This window comes from Phyllobates terribilis, unplaced genomic scaffold (genome assembly GCF_046119375.1).
Source record: "Phyllobates terribilis strain yellow unplaced genomic scaffold, ASM4611937v1 Scaffold_2__4_contigs__length_985480577, whole genome shotgun sequence".
NCBI lineage: Eukaryota > Metazoa > Chordata > Amphibia > Anura > Dendrobatidae > Phyllobates > Phyllobates terribilis.
Genome location: NW_027362762.1, coordinates 836,496,381 through 836,518,089, shown reverse-complemented (window position 1 = coordinate 836,518,089; position 21,709 = coordinate 836,496,381). Strand labels below are relative to the sequence as shown.

The window sequence follows — 21,709 nt, the reverse complement described above, 5'->3', positions numbered from 1 at the left end:
CCGGGAGAGCTGCCGGACAGTCCCTGCACTGCGATCCGATCTCGCTCAGATTTATACTGCCTTCTGACTGCACCATTAGGTTAACTTCCCATGATGAGATTTTGGTGAGGTTCTGAAGCTGCGTATTTTTGCTGTGCAATAAACGCAGTGTCTTATTCCAGCAAAGTGGATGGGATGGGATTTATAGAAATCTCATGCCCATTGTGCTTTTTGTTTTACGCTGCGTAAACCGACCTGTGGTGCGTGTTTGGAATCCACAACATGTAATTTTTTCTTGCAGGTATGAAAAACAGTTGCAGGAAAAAACACATATACTAATGTCTTTAGTGCGTTTCCATTGTAGAAATGAACTAAAAACTAGAGATGAATCACTTCTCGCAATGCGAGTCCATGGTCTAGGTCAGTGCTCTCTGGCCATGGAAAAGAGCTGCTCAAATATCCTGACCTACCGGTCACAAACTCCTGGTGTGACGTCCTCTATGCACCGTGCGGCACACAGATGACGATGCACCCTCACAGCAAATCATAAGACGGGCAAAGGATCCCAAAAGGTTAGGAAATTCGTGCAGCTCCTGTCCATGGCCAGAGAGCACTAACCTAGACCGTGGTTGTGCAAAGCAATCCATTCACCTCTACTAAAAAAATATGTCAACCACAAATGATTGTATCAATAAAGTTTTGTCGAAGCCAAATACCAGGAAGTATCAAAAACTTTATATAAAACACAAAATCCACAGCGTCAAAATCGCAATTAAAACTCATGTAAAAATAAATTCAAGAAACCTAATTCACCTAATAAGTGCAGAAATTCTGTAGAAAATCTACTATATCAAAAATTCATCAAATGCTCATCATGGGAAAGCAGCCTTAGGCTATATATGGGCAGGTAGAGTGCATTTAATTTACTAGCTAAATATGTGTTAAATGTTCTTCACGCCATGAAGATGTAAAATCTTGGTGGTGACTGGTGAATCAATGGATACAATTATAATTTCATGTTTGAATATTGATCGCAATAAAGGTCCTTCAATCTACTTGTGAAAACCAGTGTTCAATGTCCTAATCCTCTGCTGACATGGCAGAAGTTTTGATCAGTGACTACTTGGGTTCTGAGAACTTGCCTTTTGCTGAAATTATGGAGAAGGAGCACTCAACTGAATGCTGCTCTCCTTCAGCTATGCTCCTCTCTGCTCGGCAAACTGTCGGAGGGGTAGGGTTAATGGTGTATAGGCTCATAGACTTTGTATAGATCTGTACATCTTTCTGCTCATGTCTCAGAAAATCATCTAAGCAGAACCGAACACAGACAAATGACATAGTGCTCATCTGAGCGTTTCTGCCACTTAATTTCCACATTCAGTAGCAATTTCTCCACTAGGGCTTGCACCATTTAAAACTTCTGACTTGTCGCTTGCACATGTTAGAATATCTTTTTCAGAAATTAGGAACATTTTAATACTTGCAAGTATTGTCATTATAGATAACTTGGGTATATAATCTACGTTAATGTCACACTGTAAAGAGTAACTCAACTTTCATTTTTTTTTCTTTATTTTTTTTATAATTTTGTCCAGCATGGAAAGTTATGAAACTCTGCAAATCACTTCATTAGAGTATTTGTCTCAAAGGGGTTGTCCGGCTTTAGACTACAAGTCTGCAGTCACTCTGTCACTCTACGCGCACTGCTTAATATGAGGATTCTCCGGTGTTGGTAGCGGGTGGTCATGTGACTGCAAGAATGTGATTTTCATACTTCCGGCCTGTAGGGATGGTACTCACTCAGGTGCGTTGAGAGGCAAACAGGAGGCAGGTTCCTTTAAATGTCCACAGCGGTTTGTTAACTTCATAAACCGGCAAAAGTAAAAAGTGCAAATAAACAGCCTTTAGTGCATGCACAACAAAGGAGAACAGTATTTTGAACAAAGTCTCTGGTACACCGAACCTGTAGTCACACAGGCTGGTGAGCGTACAGCACACAGCTCAGTCTGGAAACAACACACTGGAGGTCTTCTCCCTCCAAACACAGACCATGTGCCATACAAACAGCCTCAATTTTATAGGCTGTTAACCACACCCAGAGGTGAGGTATGTGGGTTGCTGGACCCGCCCATCTTTTCTAGAAACCCGTACCCCAGCTCCCAGCTGCACCAATTAATCCTCTTAGTGCATGCTTGCACTTGAGAAAATGCACCGGGTTACATCCCAGAGACCAGCCATCTCTGGGATACATTCTTCCCATCGACTACAGGATTATTAGCCTTACATACCTCCCCCCTCTGCCAAAAGCCATGGGGCTTGCCACCTTCTACCACTAGACAGGGGACTCTCGAGAGGGCATCAGCATTACCATGTAGCTTGCTTGCTCTATGTTCTACATGGAAGTTAAAATCCTGTAGGGCTAAAAACCAGCAGGTGACCCTGGCATTTTTCCCCTTTGTTTCCCTCATCCATCTGAGTGGGGCATGGTCGGATACCAATCTAAATTTTCGACCAAGCAGATAGTACCGCAACGTGTCCACTGCCCACTTTATGGCCAAGCACTCCTTCTCTATGACCGCATAATTTTTCTCACAGGAGGACAGCTTCCTACTCAGGTAGAGGATAGGGTGCTCCCCCCGTGTATCTCCTTGGAAAGGAATGCTCCCAAACCGACATCTGAGGCATCTGTCAAGAGTATAAACTCTTTCTTGAAGTCAGGGGCAACCAGGACCGGTTGCCTACACAAAGCCACTTTCATCTCTTGAAAGGCCGTCTCCGCCTCTGTAGTCCACTTGGCCATCGCTGATTTTGTCCCCTTAAGAAGGTCAGTCAGGGGTGCGGCCATCATGTCGAAGTTTGGGATGAACCTCCTGTAGTATCCCACGATCCCCAGGAAAGCTCTAACCTGCATTTTTGACAGGGGTCTCGGCCAGGCTTGGAATGCCTCAATCTTACTGACTTCGGCTTTGATCTCGCCTCTGCCAACCACATAACTGAGGTATTTGGCCTCTTCTTTACCGATGGCACATTTCTTCGGGTTTATCGAAAAGCTCACCTTCCTTAGTGCATCAAACACCACCTGGACCTTTTCCAGATGACTCTCCCAGTCTGGGCTGAATATAAAAATATCGTCCAGATATGCTGCAGTGTATTTCTTATTGGGCTCCTGGATTCGATCCATGGCTCTCTGGAAGGTGGCAGGGGCCCCCTGCAGTCCAAACGGCATTCGGACATACTGGAAGCATCCATCTTCGTAGAAAATGCAGTCTTCTCCTTGGCTCCCTGTGCCATGGGGATCTGCCAGTAACCCTTCATTAAATGCAAGGTGGTTATGTACCTTGCTGGCCCAAGTCGCTCGATCAGCTCATCGACATGTGGTATGGGATATGCATCGAACTTGGAGACTTCATTCAATTTCCGATAGTCGTTGCCAAATCTCCATTCACCATCGGACCTTTGGGTCCAAGACAAGCGGGCTCGACCAACCGCTCTTGGATTCTTCAATGACACCAAATTTCAGCATACGAGCCACCTCTTTGGAGATCACCTCTCGTCGGGCCTCAGGTATCCGATATGGCTTCACGTTCACCCGCACATGTGGAACCTCGTGTTTTATGGCCCTTGTGCAGCACGGCAATCCGAGAACAGATCCCTGTTCTTGTGCAACAACTCCCGACACTGCTGCTTTTGGGCCTTCGTGAGCGTTTCCGCTATTACGACTCCTCCAACATCACCTTCTGGCTTGCCCAGCAAGCATGCAACTTCCACTGCCTCTCTGTCTTGCCACGGCTTGATGAGGTTGACGTGGTATATCTGGTACGGCTTACTTCGTCCCAGTTGCTGAATCTTGTAGTTCACCTCACCAACTTTTTCCACCACCTCATACGGCCCTTGCCATTTGGCCAAGAACTTACTCTCCACCGTAGGTATTAGTACAAGGACTCGGTCTCCTGGATTGAATTGCCACATCCTGGCTGACCGGTTGTAGACCCTGGCCTGAGCTTCTTGTGCCTGGAGGAGATGTTCCTTTATGATGGCCATCACCTTCGTAATCCTCTCCTGCATCAGAGCGACATGCTCGATGACGCTCCTGTGCCTTCCCAGGTTTCCTTGGCTATATCCAGGAGACCTTGCGGATGTCGGCCATAGTTCAGTTAGAATGGCGAAAACCCCATAGATGACTGTGGAACCTCTCGGATGTAGAACAAGCGATACGGTAGGAGACGGTCCCAGTCTCTACCATCCTTTTCTATGGCCTTCCTCAGAATACTCTGCAACGTTTTATTAAATCTCTCCACCAGGCCATCTGTCTGAGGATGGTACAACGAAGTTCTCAGCTGGGAGATTTGCAGGACCTTGCATAACTCCTTCATCACCTTATTCATAAAAGATGTTCCCTGGTCGGTCAGGATCTCCTTTGGTAAACCTGTCCGGGAGAAAACACGGACCAATTCGCGGGCTATATTCTTTGCGGATGAGTTTCTCAGGGGAATTGCTTCTGGATAACGTGTGGCATAGTCCAGGATGACCAAGATATATTGCTGCCCATGAGCAGATTTAACCAGGAGACAGACCAAGTTCATGGCAATTCTCTCGAACGGCACTTCTATAATGGGCAATGGCACGATGGGACTTCGAAAGTGAGAGGTGGGGGCAGTTAGCTGACACGTAGGGCAGGACCTGCATTGCTTAATATTTCTCGGTGACACTCAGGCCAGTAGAACCTTTGCATAATCCGTTCCAGCATTTTTTCCACCCCAAGATGTCCTCCCAAAATATGCGAATGGGCCATGTCCAACACCTTCAGTCTATAGGGGCCTGGCACTATTAACTGTTCCACACGCTCCTCCCCCACTTTCGTGATGCGGTACAATAACTCCCCACTCATCATAAAATAGGGAAACCTTGTGTCAGCCCCTGGCACCAGAGCAACCTCATTTATGAGAGTGACATTATTAAAGGCTTCCTTCAGAGCTAGGTCCCTACGTTGTGCAGATCCAAATTTTTGCTGGTCACTCCTAACTCTGGAATGACAGGCTCAGGGGACACTACCTCCTCATCACCCACAAGAACACAAAAAGGAAACCCGTCTGACTCTGGGTGTGGTGTTACCTCTTCAGGGTTACCTGGCTTCTGAACCGCGCCAGCGAACCCTGAACCCTTCCCCCACAGATCCCAAAATAAACAAGAGTCTCGGCCTATAATAATAGGGTGCAACAAGTCCTGAACGACGCCGACCTCGTGGGACTCTGTATCGTGGGCTGTTTCAATGTCCACTCTAGCCATCGGATAGTCCTTTGCATCGCCATGAATGCACCGTACACCAACTTTTTCCCCCGGGATCAGTTGGAGAGGAAGAGTGGCCCTCACAAGGGTCACCAGACTCCTGGAGTATAGCAATGCTGTTACCTGCCGTCCATTCACTTTCACAGGACAGGCTTGTGGGCCCTCGCTGGGTGGACAGTTCATACTGCAGGCTGGATACACATAATAAGAACAACGGCATCCTATGCTGCAGTCCATCTGCTCGGGGGTCAGTTGACAACGGGCAGCTATATGGCCTGGGCCGTGGTACCTTCAGCAAACAACATCACCCATAGGGACCTTGGGCACCACCTCCCCTGCCCCCTTAGGACCTTGGACCCCCCACCCCCTTTTGGGCCTCTGCCCCCTGCCAGGACCCCCAGTATGGAGTGGGCTGCCTTCCCAAAGAACCTTCGACCCCCTGGTATCTCTCTACCAGTCCAATTAGTTCATCTGCATTCCGGGGATCATCCTGGGCAACCCACGTCTGTATGGACCTCGGTAGAGAGTGCACAAACCAGTCCATCAACACCTGCTCTACCATCTGCGCAGGCATGGAGGACTCCGGCTGCAGCCACTTCTGTACCAGGTGCAACAGGTCAAACATTTGGGAGTGAGGTGGTTTGTCCCGGTGATACGCCCAGCGGTGAACCCGCTGCGACCTGATAGTCATTGTCATCCCCAAGCGTGCGAGGATCTCAGACTTTAGCTTGCCATACTCTTTGGCGTCCTGCAAACTTAAGTCATAGTACGCCTTCTGGGGCTCTCCCGTCAAGTATGGCGCCAGTACCTCTGCCCACTGGTCTGGTGAAAGTTTCTCCCTCTCGGCGACCCTTTCAAACACGGTCAGGAAGGCCTCAACATCATCCCCCAGGGTCATTTTCTGCAAAGCCCATCTTACTGCCTTCTGGACATGGGAGTCATCAGCCGGACTCGGGGTTTGGGCTCTCGTCCAGCCCTGGATGGCGGTTGCCAGAAGCTGCATCTGCTGCCGTTGTTCCTGCTGGTGCTGCTGGATCTGCTGTAACAACAGCCTCTTGGTCTCCTGCTGCTGCTGCGACTGGACCAAGTGTTTCAGCAGGTCCTCCATTTTGTCTGGCAATGCTTGCTGGCTTGCGACAGACTTCACCCAAGGCATGCAGTCCTTCCTGTAGCAGTCACACGTCTCTGCTTGGAATGCTGCCCGCATTCTCCACCAATTGTAGGAATGGTACTCACTTAGGTGCGTTGAGAGGCAAAAAGGAAGCAGGTTCCTTTAAATGTCCACGCCGGTTTATTAACTTCATAAACCGGCAAAAGTAAAAAGTGCAAATAAACAGCCTTTAGTGCAGGCACAACAAAGGAGAACAGTACTTTGAACAAAGTCTCTGGTACACCAAACCTGAGGCTGTTAACCACACCCAGAGGTGAGGTATGTGAGTTGCTGGACCAGCCCATCTCTCCTAACAACCCATACCCCGGCTCCCAGCTGCACCAATTAATCCTCTTACTGCATGCTTGCACTAGCGATAATGCACCGGGTTACATCCCAGAGCCAGCCATCTCTGGGATACATACCTCCCATCGATTACAAGACCACCTTACAGGCCACAATATGACTAGACAGTGTCCCGCCTTGCTCAATACACTTGCATTGAGGAAGGCCATGCCCATCTAGTCGGCACATACTTGTAGTCACCGGAAAATCCTCACAGTGTACCATGCTCGTGATGTGAGGATTCACAAGTCTGCAGTCACATAGAGTGACTGTAGACTTGAAGCCTAAGGCTGGAGAACTCCTTTAATTCCTGTTAAAAAGGCATATAACTAGCTTTCAAACCCCTGATTTTCCACAGTCTAATCACCTGCCTTCATCTACATTCACTTGTTTTCTCCTATGCTTGTTCAGATCCTATGCTTATCAGAACCATCTCCTGCCACAGGCTTGACAGACCTTCACTGCCCCCTGCATAGTACACTATAATGGGAGCATTGGCTTTACTTCCACAAGCACCTCATTCTCATTATGTCATCCCTTCTCCGGTGACACATACAGGGAGTGAAAGGAAACCCAATACTTCCATTACAGTATACAAGGGGCAGTGAGGGTCTTGACACGCATTACAGCCATTATCTTACTGGAGTGTGAGGAGATAGTGCTGTGGTTTAGATCAGCCCCACGGCAATGTGACAGGAGCACTGGCTAAGCTTGCTAAAGCCCCCATACACATTAGATTAATGTCGGCCGACCCCGAATGTTGGGGAAAATATCGGTCCAGCATGTCCAATTTCGGACTGCCAATCGTATTGTCTCCGAAGACAAACTGCAGACAGACATATCTGGCGACAGCTCTCGCATAAAGAACACAGGAGTGCTCGGTCAAATACCCTAATAAAGTGATTTTCAAAGTTTCATAACTTTCCATGCTGGACAAAATTATTTAAAAAAAAAATTGCAGTTTAGTTACGCTTTAAGTTTACCGATGAATCTTAGCTACAGTAGCTGTCGAATAAGCACTTGTATAACTGACACTTGAACGCTTGGCTCGTCTGAGTATACAAATGCTCTCAGTAATGAGAAGGGAGTAAGTTTCTTATCTCCCAGGAGAATTAAAAGATTAGCCATGTTGAAATTCAACATGCCCGATCCATCTTTTTATTAACATCATTCAGGGGAGAATTGCATGGCCGATTCAAACAAAATGGGCTCAGCTGACTTTCCTCTAATGTGTGTTAGGTTCATTAAAAACCCTTAACTAAATCTCCTGCAGTCTATATTGGTAGAACCAAACTTTAAGTTTAAGTTCTCCACATTGAATTTTTGGTGAGGCTGTGTATTTTTGCTGTGCAAAAAAACGCAGCGTCTTACACTTCCAGCAAAGTGGAAGGGATTTATAGAAATCTCATTCTCACCATGGTATTTTTAACTCAACGTAAATTAACTTACGGTGCTTGTTTGAAATCTGCAACATGTCAATTTCTCTTGCGGGTACACTGAGTTTTATGTGTGGATTTTCCCCATAGAATTGCATTAGACGTGGAAAAGTGACAGGTAAAAAACACACGTTTTTAGTACATTTCTGCTGAGAAAATGCACTAAAAATGCATGTACTCCACACATGACTGTGTAGAATAAAATTTTTGCAAAAAGTATCAAAAACAGAGCAGCTTTATTTACTACATGACACACCAATAAAGAGATAAAAACTACAGCGGCAGAAATGCTATAAAAATTGATGTAAAAAAAGGCACTCAAAAATGTAATGAAAAAAAACGCAAGTAACCTAATTTACATCATAAATGCAGAAATGGTGACGAAAACCTGCAACGTCAAAAATTCACCAAATACTCATGGTGGGAGCGTAGCCTATAGGACCGTACTTTTTAAGCACTATATTATATCCCTGTCGGTGTGATAAGGAGGAGATCCCGGCCTCCTGTATATTCAGACCTATAGACATATAGTTTAATAAGGGAAGCACCTGTAGGGCTCCTGCTCATGATTACAGGGGTAGTGGGAGTATGGTTCTCGTGGCTAGGCGACGGACTGTAGACAAACACTTCCTGTTTGTAGGGTGATGCGGTCAGAGGTTGGCTGCCCTGTGGAGAATGTTTGTAAAAAAATATATTTAGATCTTTTTTGAAATGTTTAATTCATTCAAGGTAGGTAGAACTATAAGATGGATCTTGTTCACCAGTATGAGGCAATACATACACACATCCCACCTGAGTATAATTTTGTGCTGGTCTTTGTACCTTTAAAGGGAACCTGATATGGGGTTAATCTGCAGGTTAATAGCTTTCCAAAGCTGTACAGCCACCACACTGAAAGCCTGGCTACCAGGAGGAAATGGACTTTATTCCTCCCAGCAACCTCCAGCTTTCAGTCATAGAGGCGAGACCGGCATGGCTTCAGTCACTGCTCAGTACATAGTGAGTGGCGACTGTATATATGCCCCAACACTGACTGACAGTCGTCTCTACACTGATACGCTGCAGAACGAGCTGTCAGTCAATGTGCCAGGGCATGTATACAGTCACTGCTCACTATGTACTGAGCGGTGACTTAAGCTGACCTCTATGACTGAAAGCCGGAGGATGCAGAAATAAAGTCCATTTCCTCCTCGTAGCTGAGCTTTCAGTACAGCGGCTGCACAGCTTTAGAACGCTATTAACCTGCATATTTACTACATATCTGCAAGTTAATAGTTTTTTCGGACATGACAGGTTCCCTTTAAGCAGTCATATCATTGGTTACTATGGCTGTCACTACATTTGCACACATTACACCATTATGTGAAATGAAGCCAAATGTAACAGATTCACTTAGATCACTCAACTGATTTTATCGTAACCAAGCACTGAATGGATGTAACTTGAAAAAAATAACATACTAAGGATATGTACACACAGAGTCTTTGTTAGGAGGTCAAAAACAACGAGTTTTCTAGAGGAAACCACTTCAGAGAACGCTCCTCCTCTGAGTAGTTTTTAAAGGAGTTTTTCCATGTTCTGAGCCAGTTTTAAAGAGTTTAAGTGTTTTAGAAAAGTTTTTAGTCAGGTGCTTTTTTCAGTCTTCTGATTGGACAGTGCCTAGTTTGGAGTAAATTCAGTCAGAATGTCGTTTCAAAGATGTGACTAGCACTTTCTTTTCTCCGGCCAGCCCTTTTTCAAAACCTTTAGCGGGAAAAATCGCTCAAGAGTCTGAATATATGACTGAAAAGTGGTTTTACAATAGAAACGAATAGGAAAAGTCTTTCGAGTTTTTTCGAGGCAGTTTTCAGACATTTTTGAAGAGGTCCTGCTCCAAAAACCTCCTCAATAAACTGTGAGTGCACATAGTCTTAATGTATGAATCTGGCAACAAACTGCATCATCCGAATGTTAATTCTGTTAAGGCCCTTTGTATAAAGACTATACTACTCAGATTAGGTACATCACAAGTCCCAGAAACAATGTACTGCTTCTCCAGTGCCATGGGAGCTTACAACAATATTAAAGCATAATATACAGTAGTTTCATACGTATGTTCTTGAAATAATGAAGACTGTGATTATCTTGTGTTTCTCTTTATTAAAATTAATTTTATAAATCTCTATTTAGTATGAAAGGGAACCTGTCAGAACCTTTAACCCTACCTGCCCAATGTGTACTATTGATATGATTGTGTAGCCCTTCAAAAGTTATGCCAGTGGATCCCATTATGATCCCAAAGCACTGCTTCAACCGTGAGAAATTGAGTTTAAAAGTTGTTTCTGGAGATGCATTGGGGCGTGACAATGCACTTACAGCTTCTCAGCATCACAGTGTATTTCCTACCTAGCAGCACCCTCCTCTAGGTGATAGACAGGTTGTTTGCTCTAGTACACGGCCTCTGACCTTTCAATCAGCCAGAAAAGGGTGCTGCTAGGTAGGAAATACAGCTTGACGCTGAGAAGCCAGAAGTGCATCGTTACTTGACAATAAACTTTCAGAAACAATTTCAAAATGGAATTTTTAGCTAATACAGTGGGTACAGAAAGTATTCAGACCCCTTTAAATGTTTCACTCTTTGATTCGTTGCAGCCATTTGTTAAATTCTTAAATTTTTTTTTCCTCATTAAAGTACACTCTGCACCCCATCTTGACTGAAAAAAAAACAAATGTAGAAATTTTTGCAAATTTATTAAAAAAGAAAAACGGAAATATCACATGGTAATAAGTATTTAGACCCTTTGCTCAGACACTCATATTTAAGTCACATGCTGTCCATTTCCTTGTGATCCTCCTTGAGGTGGTTCTACTCCTTCATTGGAGCTGTGTTTAATTAAACTGATAGGACTTGATTTAGAAAGGCACACACCTGTCTATATAAGACCTCACAGCTCACAGTGCATGTCAGACCAAATGAGAATCATGAGCTCAAAGGAATTGCCCAAGGAGCTCAGAGACAGAATTGTGGCAAGACACAGATCTGGCCAAGGTTACAAAAGAATTTCTACAGTACTCAAGGTTCCTCAGAGCACAGTAACCTCCATAATCCTTAAATGGAAGAAGTTTGGGACCACCAGAAGTCTTCCTAGACCTGGCCGTCCAGCCAAACTAAGCAATCATGGGAGAAGAGCCTAGGTGAGAGAGGTAAAGAAGAACCCCAAGATCCCTGTGGCTGAGCTCCAGAGATGCAGTAAGGAGATGGGAGAAAGTTCCACAAAGTCAACTATCACTGCAGCCCTCTACCAGTTGGGCCTTTATGGCAGAGTGGCCTGACGGAAGCCTCTCCTCCGTGCAAGACATATGAAAGCCCGCATAGAGTTTGCTCAAAAACACATGAAGGACTCCCAGACTATGAGAAATAAGTTTCTCTGGTCTGATGAGATGAAGATAGAATTATTATCACTAAAAAGTTCTAAGTGGTAAGAGTGGAGAAAACCAGGCACTGCTCATCACCTTTCCAATACAATCCCAACAGTGAAACATGGTGGTGGCAGCATCATGCTATGGGGGTGTTTTTCAGCTGCAGGGACAGGACGACTGGTTGCAATTGAAGAAAACATGAATGCGGCCAAGTACAGAGATATCCTGGATGAAAACCTCTTCCAGAGTCCTCTGGACCTCAGACTTGGCCAAAGGTTCATCTTCCAACAAGACAATGTCCCTAAGCACACAGCTAAAATAACAAAGGAGTGGCCTCAGAACAACTCTGTGACAATTCTTGACTGGCCTAGCCAGAGCCCTGACCTAAACCCAATTGAGCATCTCTGGAGAGACCTGAAAATGACTGTCCACCAACGTTCACCATCCAACCTGATGAAACTGGAGGGGATCTGCAAGGAAGAATGGCAGAGGATTCCCAAATCCAGGTGTGAAAAACTTGTTGCATCATTCCCCCAAAAAAATAACTTTTTAGAATTTACCAAATGGCTGCAATGAAACAAAGAGTTAAATATTTAAAGGGGTCTGAATACTTTCCGTACCCACTGGTGGTGGTGTAAAAAATCGTTTGCCCCCTTCCTTACTTCAGCGAGAGTCGGGAGCAGAATTCAAATGGATGGGCAGCGCCAGCCATGACTAAATGCGAGGATCACACCCCTATTACTAAATGAGTAGGTATGATATAACTATATAAAGTGCTATATACTAATGATATTAGCGCCAATTTTAATGAAAAAAGTGTGTTAGTGATGCACATTGCATCACTAACAACGCAATGGGGGCAGATTACATAGTAGACAGGACATGACAGGTTCCCTTTAAGCCATTCAGAGGTGGACTTGCTGATGTGTTTTGGATCATTGTCCTGCTGCATAGCCCAAGAGCGCTTCAGCTTGAGGTCACGAACAGATGGCTGGAAATTTTCCTTCAGGATTTTTTGGTAGACAGCAGAATTCATGGCTCCATTTACCACAGCAAGTCTTCCAGGTCCTAAAGCAGCAAAACAGCCCCAGACCATCACACTACCACCACCATATTTTACAGTATGATGTTTCTTTTCTGAAATGCTGTGTTAATTCTACGCCAGATGTAATGGGACATACACCTTCCAAAAGTTCAACTTTTGTCTCGTCAGTCCACAGTATTCTCCCAAAAGTCTTGGTGATCATCAAGACGTTTTCTGGCAAAACTGAGACTATCCTTTATGTTCTTTTTGTTCAGCAGTGGTTTTCGTCTTGGAACTTTGTCATGCATGGCATTTTTGCCCAGTCTCTTTCTTATGGTGAAGTGATGAACACTGACCTTAACTGAGGCAAGTGAGGCCTGTAGTTTTTTGAATGTTGTTCTGGGGTCTTTTGTGACCTCTTGAATGAGTTGCCACTGCGGTCTTGGGGTAATTTTGGCCGACCAGCCACTCCTGGGAAGGTTCACCACTGTTCCATGTTTTCGCCATTTGTGGATAATGGCACTCACTGTGGTTCGCTGGAGTCCCAAATATTTAGAAATGGCTTGATAACGTTTTGAAGACTGATAGATCTCAAGATCTCATGATATCTAGCTTTTGAGGATCTTTTGGTGTACTTCTCTTTGTCAGGCAGGTCCTATTTAAGTGATTTCTTGATTGAGAAAAGGGTGTGGCAGTAATCAGGCCTGTGTATGGCTAGGGAAATTTAACTCAGCTTCCCAAAGATGTGATAAACCACAGTTAATTTATGCATGTTTTAAGGAAGGGGACAATCACTTTTTCACACAGGGCCCTGTAGGTTTGGATTTCTTTTTCCCTTAATAATAAAGACCATTCATTTAAAAACTGCATTCTTAATTTACTTGTGTTATCTTTGTCTAATATTTAAATTAGTTTTGTGATCTGAAACATTTATGTGTGACAAACATGCAAAAAAGAAGAAATCAGGACGGGGGCAAACACTTTTTCACTCTACTGTATATAAGATATTGTTCCCAACTTGCTGATTGCTGTGGATCCAACTACGGTAATCCCCAACAATCCCTGGAACAAACATCTGAAATGCCCCATTTGAATTGAGTGGCGACTACACAAGCTTGATGCCCAGCTACAGCATCTCGGACAGTCACAGAGACAACGCATGGAGTGGTGATGCTCATACACAGCCAAGCTCACACGCATTTCACAACTAGGTTCTCGGGATTGGTGGGTTGTCTCAAATAATTAAGATAACTTATATGTAATACTGAACAAAGTATGGTATTACACAAAGCATGTCAGATAAGCCGGCAAACTGAATAAAAGTTAATGAAGAATAAATATGAACCTTACAGATGGTATCAATAGAAAATAAAACCCATGCTACAAAAAGTCCATATAAAGTGAAGGTAGCATGTTATGTTCACTGCATGATGAAGAGCAATATGCATATATTAATGGCAGAATTGCTGAATTTAGATTTACCCCCAAATGGTACTGAAAAAAAACAAGCCTAGGTATAGTTACATAGATGGAGAAATTAAAAAGAAATAAACATAAAACACATGGCTGGATCCTAAAGATCCCAAACAGGCAGGCTTCAGGAGTTAATTTATCATAAAATTACAAGTTGTCCTTAAAGTAAGGGTCGATCAATAAAATTTAAAGCTATCTCATGTGCTCAAATTCCCTGCTTCTTTACGGTCTGGCTACTGTGGAGCTTATTCAGGTGATTTCCCTTCTGTGCAGTGCTTGCCTTGCTTAGATATCTAAAAATCTCTCCCACATCACAGGGCAGCAGAGCACAATACATTGCTGGGTGTTCGGTAAGATTTAAGTGCTTGCCTGGTTACACGCTGTGCACACAGTAGGATTATGAATACAGGCTTGAATTACAACACAAAACAACTCAGGGCCGGTATATAGCTATGTTGGCTCTTGTGTCTTGTATCTTGGCTTATGTTTATGATGAAAGCCTTAAAGGGAACCGGTCATTAGATTTATGCTGCCTAAACCTTGGGAAGCATGAATCAGGCAAGGGCTGCGTGATTGCAGGGAGGTATGGTGTACTCTAAATGCTGCAGCATTTCAGAAAAGACATACTTTGTAAAGCTGGCCGGGACTAAGCATCTTGGATGACTAGTCTAAGTCTAAAGGCGCGCTCACACTGGGGTAGATTCTCTCATGTGAGCGAATCGGGACAATTATGCTAATGACACTCTGCTCAATCTCTGTCAGAGATTGATCCGAGTGTGATCCAATCCTGTCGCATGAGAGAATCGCATCACAGGTGCGGAGAAGATGGAGAACGTAATTTCTCCATCTTCTCCATTGTCTTTGTGAGAGTATATCGGACTGCACTTGTATGACACACACCCATAGACTTGAATGGATGAGTGCGATCCGATTACTGGATGCATCAGCATGAGAAAATAATCGCAGATCTGCACTGCTCCATAGTATAACATTGGGCCGAGTGCTACCGATAAACATCGCTTAGCACTCGGCCGTGTTATACGGCTGTGTGAGCGAGCCCTCAGTGCAACAGTCTAAGGTAGGTCCCCAGTGGCTTCTCCCTACCTTACTCCAGTTGAATGACAGGTCTCTGACTATGTGTGTACATAGGGAAAGACCTCTTAGTCTTCATGTTTGCCAGTCTTAATGAAATCACTGCTGGAGTAAGCTGAAATCACTGCTGGAGTAAGATGCCCCTAATTCATTACGAGGCACACACCTCTAAATAGATTAGGCCATCTTATAACTGCTGTGCCCATCTACCAGAAATGTTACTCAAGTTAGGGACTAGTGTATATTTCTGGAATAATTTTGATGAACTTGTTGATGGACTTGGCCTCACCCCATACCACCCAAGCCCCACTCACTTTGGTAGAGCTGGCCAGGACTGGCATAAAAATGCCAAAAGTCCAACATTTTTTTGCAACTCCAAGTTGTATAATAATGTGACATTTCAAGGTGTTTTACACTAGAAAATTGTAGAAAACGCCTTGATGAATCGAGACCATAGTCCTTGGACGACTGTTGAAAGTATGTTTTCTCTGAATTGCTACAGCGTGTGACTGGCAGAAATACATTTTTACACATACAAAACAATATTTCCTTCCTTACCTGTAGATTCATCATATCTAAAGGCTAAATTGGATTTCAATATGCTCAATCTGTTTTCAATCCTATGGAGATAAGTCATTGCCAGAAGGGTACGATGGCAGCCTAGTCCTCTCTCCTCACTATTACAAACACAGGCGTCAACCAAGGCAAGTTTGAGTGCTTTTTGGAGTGTTGGGAGAAGTAACCTTTCAGATGGACCTGTCTATACCCTTTGTTAAAGGAAGCAACCCCTAACATGAAATTGCCCTCAAATATAATGTGACCTCCATTATTTCCTAGTTCGTCCCTGATTTCTCAGATTTATGCAATGTGTCTAGTTGTGCACTGGTATTACAATACATGTTTTTTTTTATAGCTTTCCAAGAAACATAGGTAACAGCGGAATAACAATTACTTTAAGATTTAGCTTTTTCATCTGCTTCATACAAACCATCTAGTTAAACAATCTGTATTCCCATAACCCTAGAATGTGATGCTCCACCACTGTTCACACAAAGGATTTTTTGCTGTTGTTAAGATTGGATTTTTTCGATCTCCTCACAATGTATTCCCCTCAGATATGTGTAAGATACGCACCACACTCTCATATTCCTCCATAGCCTCGCTCTCTCCAGCTGTGCTGCTGAAACTGCTCGTACTGGATGAAGAGCGAGAAATGTTGGATCGCCCATTCTCCTTCAGTTTAATGTATGGTCTGGAAAACAAAATGGTTGGGGAAAGTATTTTATAAAACAGAAAACCTTAAATAGCAAATTCAAGAAACAAATATATTTACAGTGAGCAGGGCTTCTATACAACAGATACCAACATCAGATGAATAATGCACTTTTTTAGAACCCCCATTTTCAAATACCTATTACTGTACAGTATATTAGGGTAATAGAGGGGAATTCCCCATGCCAGACCCTCTTCTATTAGTTGTAGCAGTGTGGCTACAACAGATGTCTCTTGAAGCTCATTCTGCTGTCAGTGTTTATTCTCATGGGCACGAAACGGTCCTAGTATCAGTGTTAGGTCCGTGTGTCTTTTTTACTGTAATGGGGGGAGCAGCTGACTCGCCCCCTGGGCCGTGGGGCACGCGGATCCGGGCGATAGGGGAACGATGGGGGTAGTAGTAGTGGCGGCCCGGTCCCGCGGCTCAGGGTGGTCAGGCCAATGGTAGTCTGCTATGCGCTCCAAATAATGTCCGACTACGCCACCCGTGGATTGCGGTTATTAGGAACCGCCGCTGCAAGGCAGTCCGCTGGGGCTGATGATGGGTGCAGCTGAGGTGATGTGACTCCCCACGGGAAGAGTGCAGCCCCAGGGCAGTGTAGTGGATGGTGGGAGTGATGGTAGTGCGGGTCCCGGTGCTGATAGTGCTGGAGGCGCGAAGGAGCACACAGACAACAAGTTACAGTCCAGGGTCTTTACTCACAGTTCGTTTGTTCCAGGTCACTTCAGCCAGCAGTGACCGCCCGAGCCGTGCTGCGTCCACCAGGTGAGGGGCTCGGTCAACTCCTAGGCAGTTCAGGAGCATGGCACAGGACCCCCTTTTATCCTTTCTCTGGCCTGCCTCACCAGTGACCCACTTTTGTCCAGCTGCCGCGGACCTGTGCGGTTAAACGTGGGCCCCGTCCTCCGCTGTCCTATATGGTGCCTTCCTAGCAGGTTTGATGAGGTGTCGCACCAATATATGATCACGACGACCGGTCTTTGGCTGAGGGTTGTTTCTCCTCCACCAACTTGGGATCCGGTACCCTTAATCTGCCTGACCCTGCACCCTGGATTCTCGTGGGTTCTTAGGGTCCCTTCCACCTTCTTGTTCCTGAGCCCTTCTGTTTCTCTCTCTTCTCCTTCTCTCCTGTTCTGTCTTCTCCTCCTTCCCTTGACCTCTTCTCCAGGCCCACTTCTCCTTCTCCTCTCAGGCTCCGGCCTCTCCTCTAGGCCTGCCTCGGGGAACTGGGCCCAGACTGAGCCACAGCTTCCTGTCAGCCCTCTCTGGCTGCACTCCTTCTCTCACTGAACACTGTTCTAAGATGGTGCCCACCTTTTATACCTCCCTCTAGCCATGAGCCCAGGTGACCAGCAACCAATGGGCTCCTTCCTACACTCAGGAACCGCCCCCTATCTGCCCCTACAGCACTGGGTGTTCCACCCCTCCCTCCCCACTCCAGCAGGGACATGGTCGGTCGTGCCTGCACTTCTGTCTAGTGGGAGCACCGTTGAGCTGTCCCTGGGAAATGGGGTGTGTGTGTGCTGCATGCAGCTAACTGAGCCCTGGTCCATTCTCCATCCTTACCCGGGAGTGGAATATCACACCTCTGGTCTGAGGTGCAATACCCCTGTAGCGGCCGAGCCCTCGGGGCGCTACACAGCCATGGCCACAGGTCTCATCCGTGCCCCACCAACACTACAACAAAACGTGTCTGGGTGTATGTGCTGTTACCTCAGCGATACCCAAAAAGGTAGAGGTGAATGAGGGAGACCAGAGTCTAAAAATAAACTTTTCTTTACTGAATGAATTGGTGAAACTTATATACATCAGATAGCAGGCACAACATTTAGAGAATACATCTTCTACACAGTCCAGAGTCAGGAGCTTCACGGTTACATGCGGTGGTACATTTCTTTCATTACATGTTTCAATAGTCCAGCAAACCACTATGGAAACCTTCATCTTCCCTTTGTGTGAGGACCTCACTAGCTGAGGTGCATTGCTTTGACTCTTCACTACAATTCTCAAAGTTCATTTGATGTGGACTTATATGCACCTTGGTATGCCACTGCATCTTCAGGGAGAATATGTCCCTGCCTGGCGATCTTCTCCTTTACGACCCTCAGGTCTGGCTACACTTCCACTTCTTATCTAGTATAGATAACGTTTTCTGTAGGCTCCATTTGTCTAAAATAAGGAATCCTTCTGCCATTTAATCCTTGTTTACTACAGAATGTGCTGTCTAAAGCTCCCGTCTCACATAGCGATATCGCTGCTGAGTCACGGTTTTGGTGACGCAACAGCGACCTCACCAGCGATGTCGCTGTGTGTGACACTTTGCAACGATCAGGCCCCTGCTGTGAGGTCGCTGATCGTTGCAAAGTGTCCTGGACCATTTTTTGGTCGTTGGCCTCCCGCTGGCCAGCACACATCGCTGTGTGTGACCAGCGGGACCAACGATCTGGCTGGTAACTATGGTAAACATCGGGTTACTAGGGGCACGCGCGCACTTAGTAACCCGCTGTTTACCATGGATACCACTCTGCTACGGTGCGCGGAGGCTCCCGCTCACCGTAGCAGAGTGGTATCCATGGTAAACAGCGGGTTACTAGGGGCACACGCGCACTTAGTAACCCGATGTTTACCATAGTTACCAGCCTGCTCCTGCTTGCAGCAGGCTGGTAACGGGAGCAGGACATCGTGGAACGATTCTTTCCACGATATCGCTGCTCCCCTGATCGCCTGTTTGACAGCTCACCAGCGATGTATTAGCGATGCAGCAACGATCCCTAACAGGTCGTATCGTTGTCGGGATCGCTGCTGCATCGCTTAGTGTGACGGGGCCCTAAGAATGGTCTACCTTCTTCTCGCATAACAGCCCTTTCAGACTATGTGCCCACGATGCAGAAATGGTCCGGATTTTTTCCTGAGCATTTCTGCATCTCCCTGGCAGAAAAAACGCATGCGGATTGTACATGCGGATTGTACATGTGTTTTTTCTGCCAGGGACATGCGGATGTGAAGCGTTCTTCACATGCATTTCCGCATGCGGGTTGACAAGCGCTTTCCAAGCGATTTTAGCATCACTTGGAAAGTGCTTGACAACTTGGTCACACTATATAAATCCATGGAAACGGCATGAATTTATATAGTGTGACCCCCAAAGAATGTCAAAAAATAAAAAAATAAATCTATACTTACCTTCCGATGGCACCCGGAGTCTGGTTTCGCTCCGTCCTGCCTTGCCGGCAGCTCATGGTACACTGAAGGACCTGCCGTCACATGACTAAATGACGTCAGCGCAGGTCCTTCAGTCCACCGCGATCTGCCGGCAAGCGGAGACAAGGAGACCGGGGGCCATCAGAAGGTAAATATCATATTTATTTTTTATTTTATTCTTTTTTTTCACAGGTTCTTTGGTGCCCGGGTCTGTACCATCCGCACATAGAAACGCATATTATCCGTGTGTGCAAATGTACTGACACGGATAATATGCGTTTCAATGCAAGTCAATAGCGGCAATTACGCTGTGTGTCTGCAAAATTAATGGACATGCTGCGTATTTTTCCGCAATGATAATCCGCAGCGGAAATTTCCGCAGCATGTGCACAGCACATGCGGATTATCATTGGGGAACATGGCAGGCCTTCTACCATGCGTTTTTTTAAGCGTTTCTGCAGCCTCAATGCAGGTCTGCTAAGATTAGGACCAGAAGTCTTTCTCCTTTCAGCAGTCTTCTCTATCTCCCTAACAACAGGAACTGGGTTCATTTTGCCCACGTACTTTCTTCCACTATGGGCTGGCCCCAATAGATAACCAAGTCTGCAGCTAACCAACCAGACCACAAACCAGATATAACATTTAAAATATTGCAATGCATTATATAACCATAGGATCTTTAAGAGGGGTGTCAACAGCTCTCCACTCCTTTACATTACCATCACAGTTTGGTCAGAGTTTCATCATTTTTTTTCAGATGAATAAGAAAAAACTGATGGAGGTTTATCAAGCTTCTACTATCAAAAAGACCATGAAAAATGAACAGCACATAGATGGGATTTTTTCACAGACCCATAGACTTGCATTGGTGACTTGATTTGAGACTCAGATCAAAATGGACCATGTCTCCGTGATTTTGAGTGGACCACGCAGACTGCAAAAATACACAAACATGTGAACAGCTCCATAGACTATGATAGGTATGAATTCAATCTGTGAAAAACATGGATAGAACTCATAAGAGAAAAGTTGACGACTGAATGAGCCCTTAATTTCGAAGTCCCATCACATCCATGCATTAGTTGGTCTACTTACTTATTTCATTGTGAGTACCAGCAAAGGAACACCTTGTGATGATGTAATTATTAGATACTCCATTAAAAATACATTTTTTAAGATAAAATTTCCCTTAATTGTAAGTATTTGGGCTCCTAATGGAGTTGTCTAGATTAAAAAAAGGGCCTGCTTGATGTCCAGAAACCGTGCCACTCCTGCTCATAGGTTTTGTGTAGTATTGCAGCTCAGTCCCATTGACATGAATGGGAATTATTGAGAGTGATACTGTTTATGGACAACGAGCAACCGCTTTTATTTAAATGGACTTTCTGAGATCAGAATAATGGTGGTCTATGATTAGGATAAGCCATTAATATCACATTAGTTGGTGTCTGACTCTCGGTATCCCAGCAAATTAGCTGTTTGAAGGGGCTGCAACGTTCATCTACATAGGCAGTGTTGTGCCATAAACACTGAAGAGGTCAAAGTGTTTGTGTAAGTGCACAGCCCCTTCAAATAGTTGACCAATGGGGGTTTTGAGAGTTGAGTCCCCACCAATCTGATAATTATTACATATCCCAATGACAGGCAATCAATATTCTGATCCGAGAAAACCCTTTTCATCTCATAAACCCTTTTTTAGTGCTCAAGCAGTATTCAGGACCTGAATATGGTTCTCCACCTTTGAGGACGTGCATACTTTCAATGATTACATGGATGTTTGTAGCCTATTGCCCTTGTATCACCTGAACTGAGTGCAGGATGAAGTGAGTATGAGGAGAAGAATACGTCTGCAACTTTATTAGAGATACAAATGCTCAGGCTTATAGAAAATAGCAAGGGAAATTTCCCAGTGGAAAAAAATCATGTTCTTGTACATCACTTTTCAGGTTGTAGCCAGATGAGAATTATAGAACAATTGTAATAGAACACAAAGATGCATTATCTCCGATAGGAGGATATATGAGAAGATATGGTGGAAAATTCTGATTACC

The 21,709-nt window shown here is 45.0% G+C and overlaps 1 protein-coding gene across 11 annotated transcripts in view; it reads right to left on the bottom strand.

Moving 5' to 3' along the window:
• Positions 1-21,709, bottom strand: part of RAP1GAP2 (RAP1 GTPase activating protein 2) — a 1,112,678-nt gene that overhangs the window by 12,294 nt on the left and 1,078,675 nt on the right. For 10 of the 11 annotated variants that reach the window (XR_012298693.1, XM_073667801.1, XM_073667802.1 and 7 more), the window contains 2 exons: positions 16,319-16,436; positions 8,745-8,862 (listed from right to left, as the gene is read on the bottom strand). Coding sequence is in view for 10 of the 11 variants with exons in the window: in XM_073667801.1 (XP_073523902.1) it covers positions 8,745-8,862; positions 16,319-16,436 (236 nt within the window). In the remaining variant the exon portion in view is untranslated. The remainder of the gene's footprint in view (positions 1-8,744; positions 8,863-16,318; positions 16,437-21,709) is intronic. The other variant, XM_073667807.1, reaches the window with a different exon arrangement.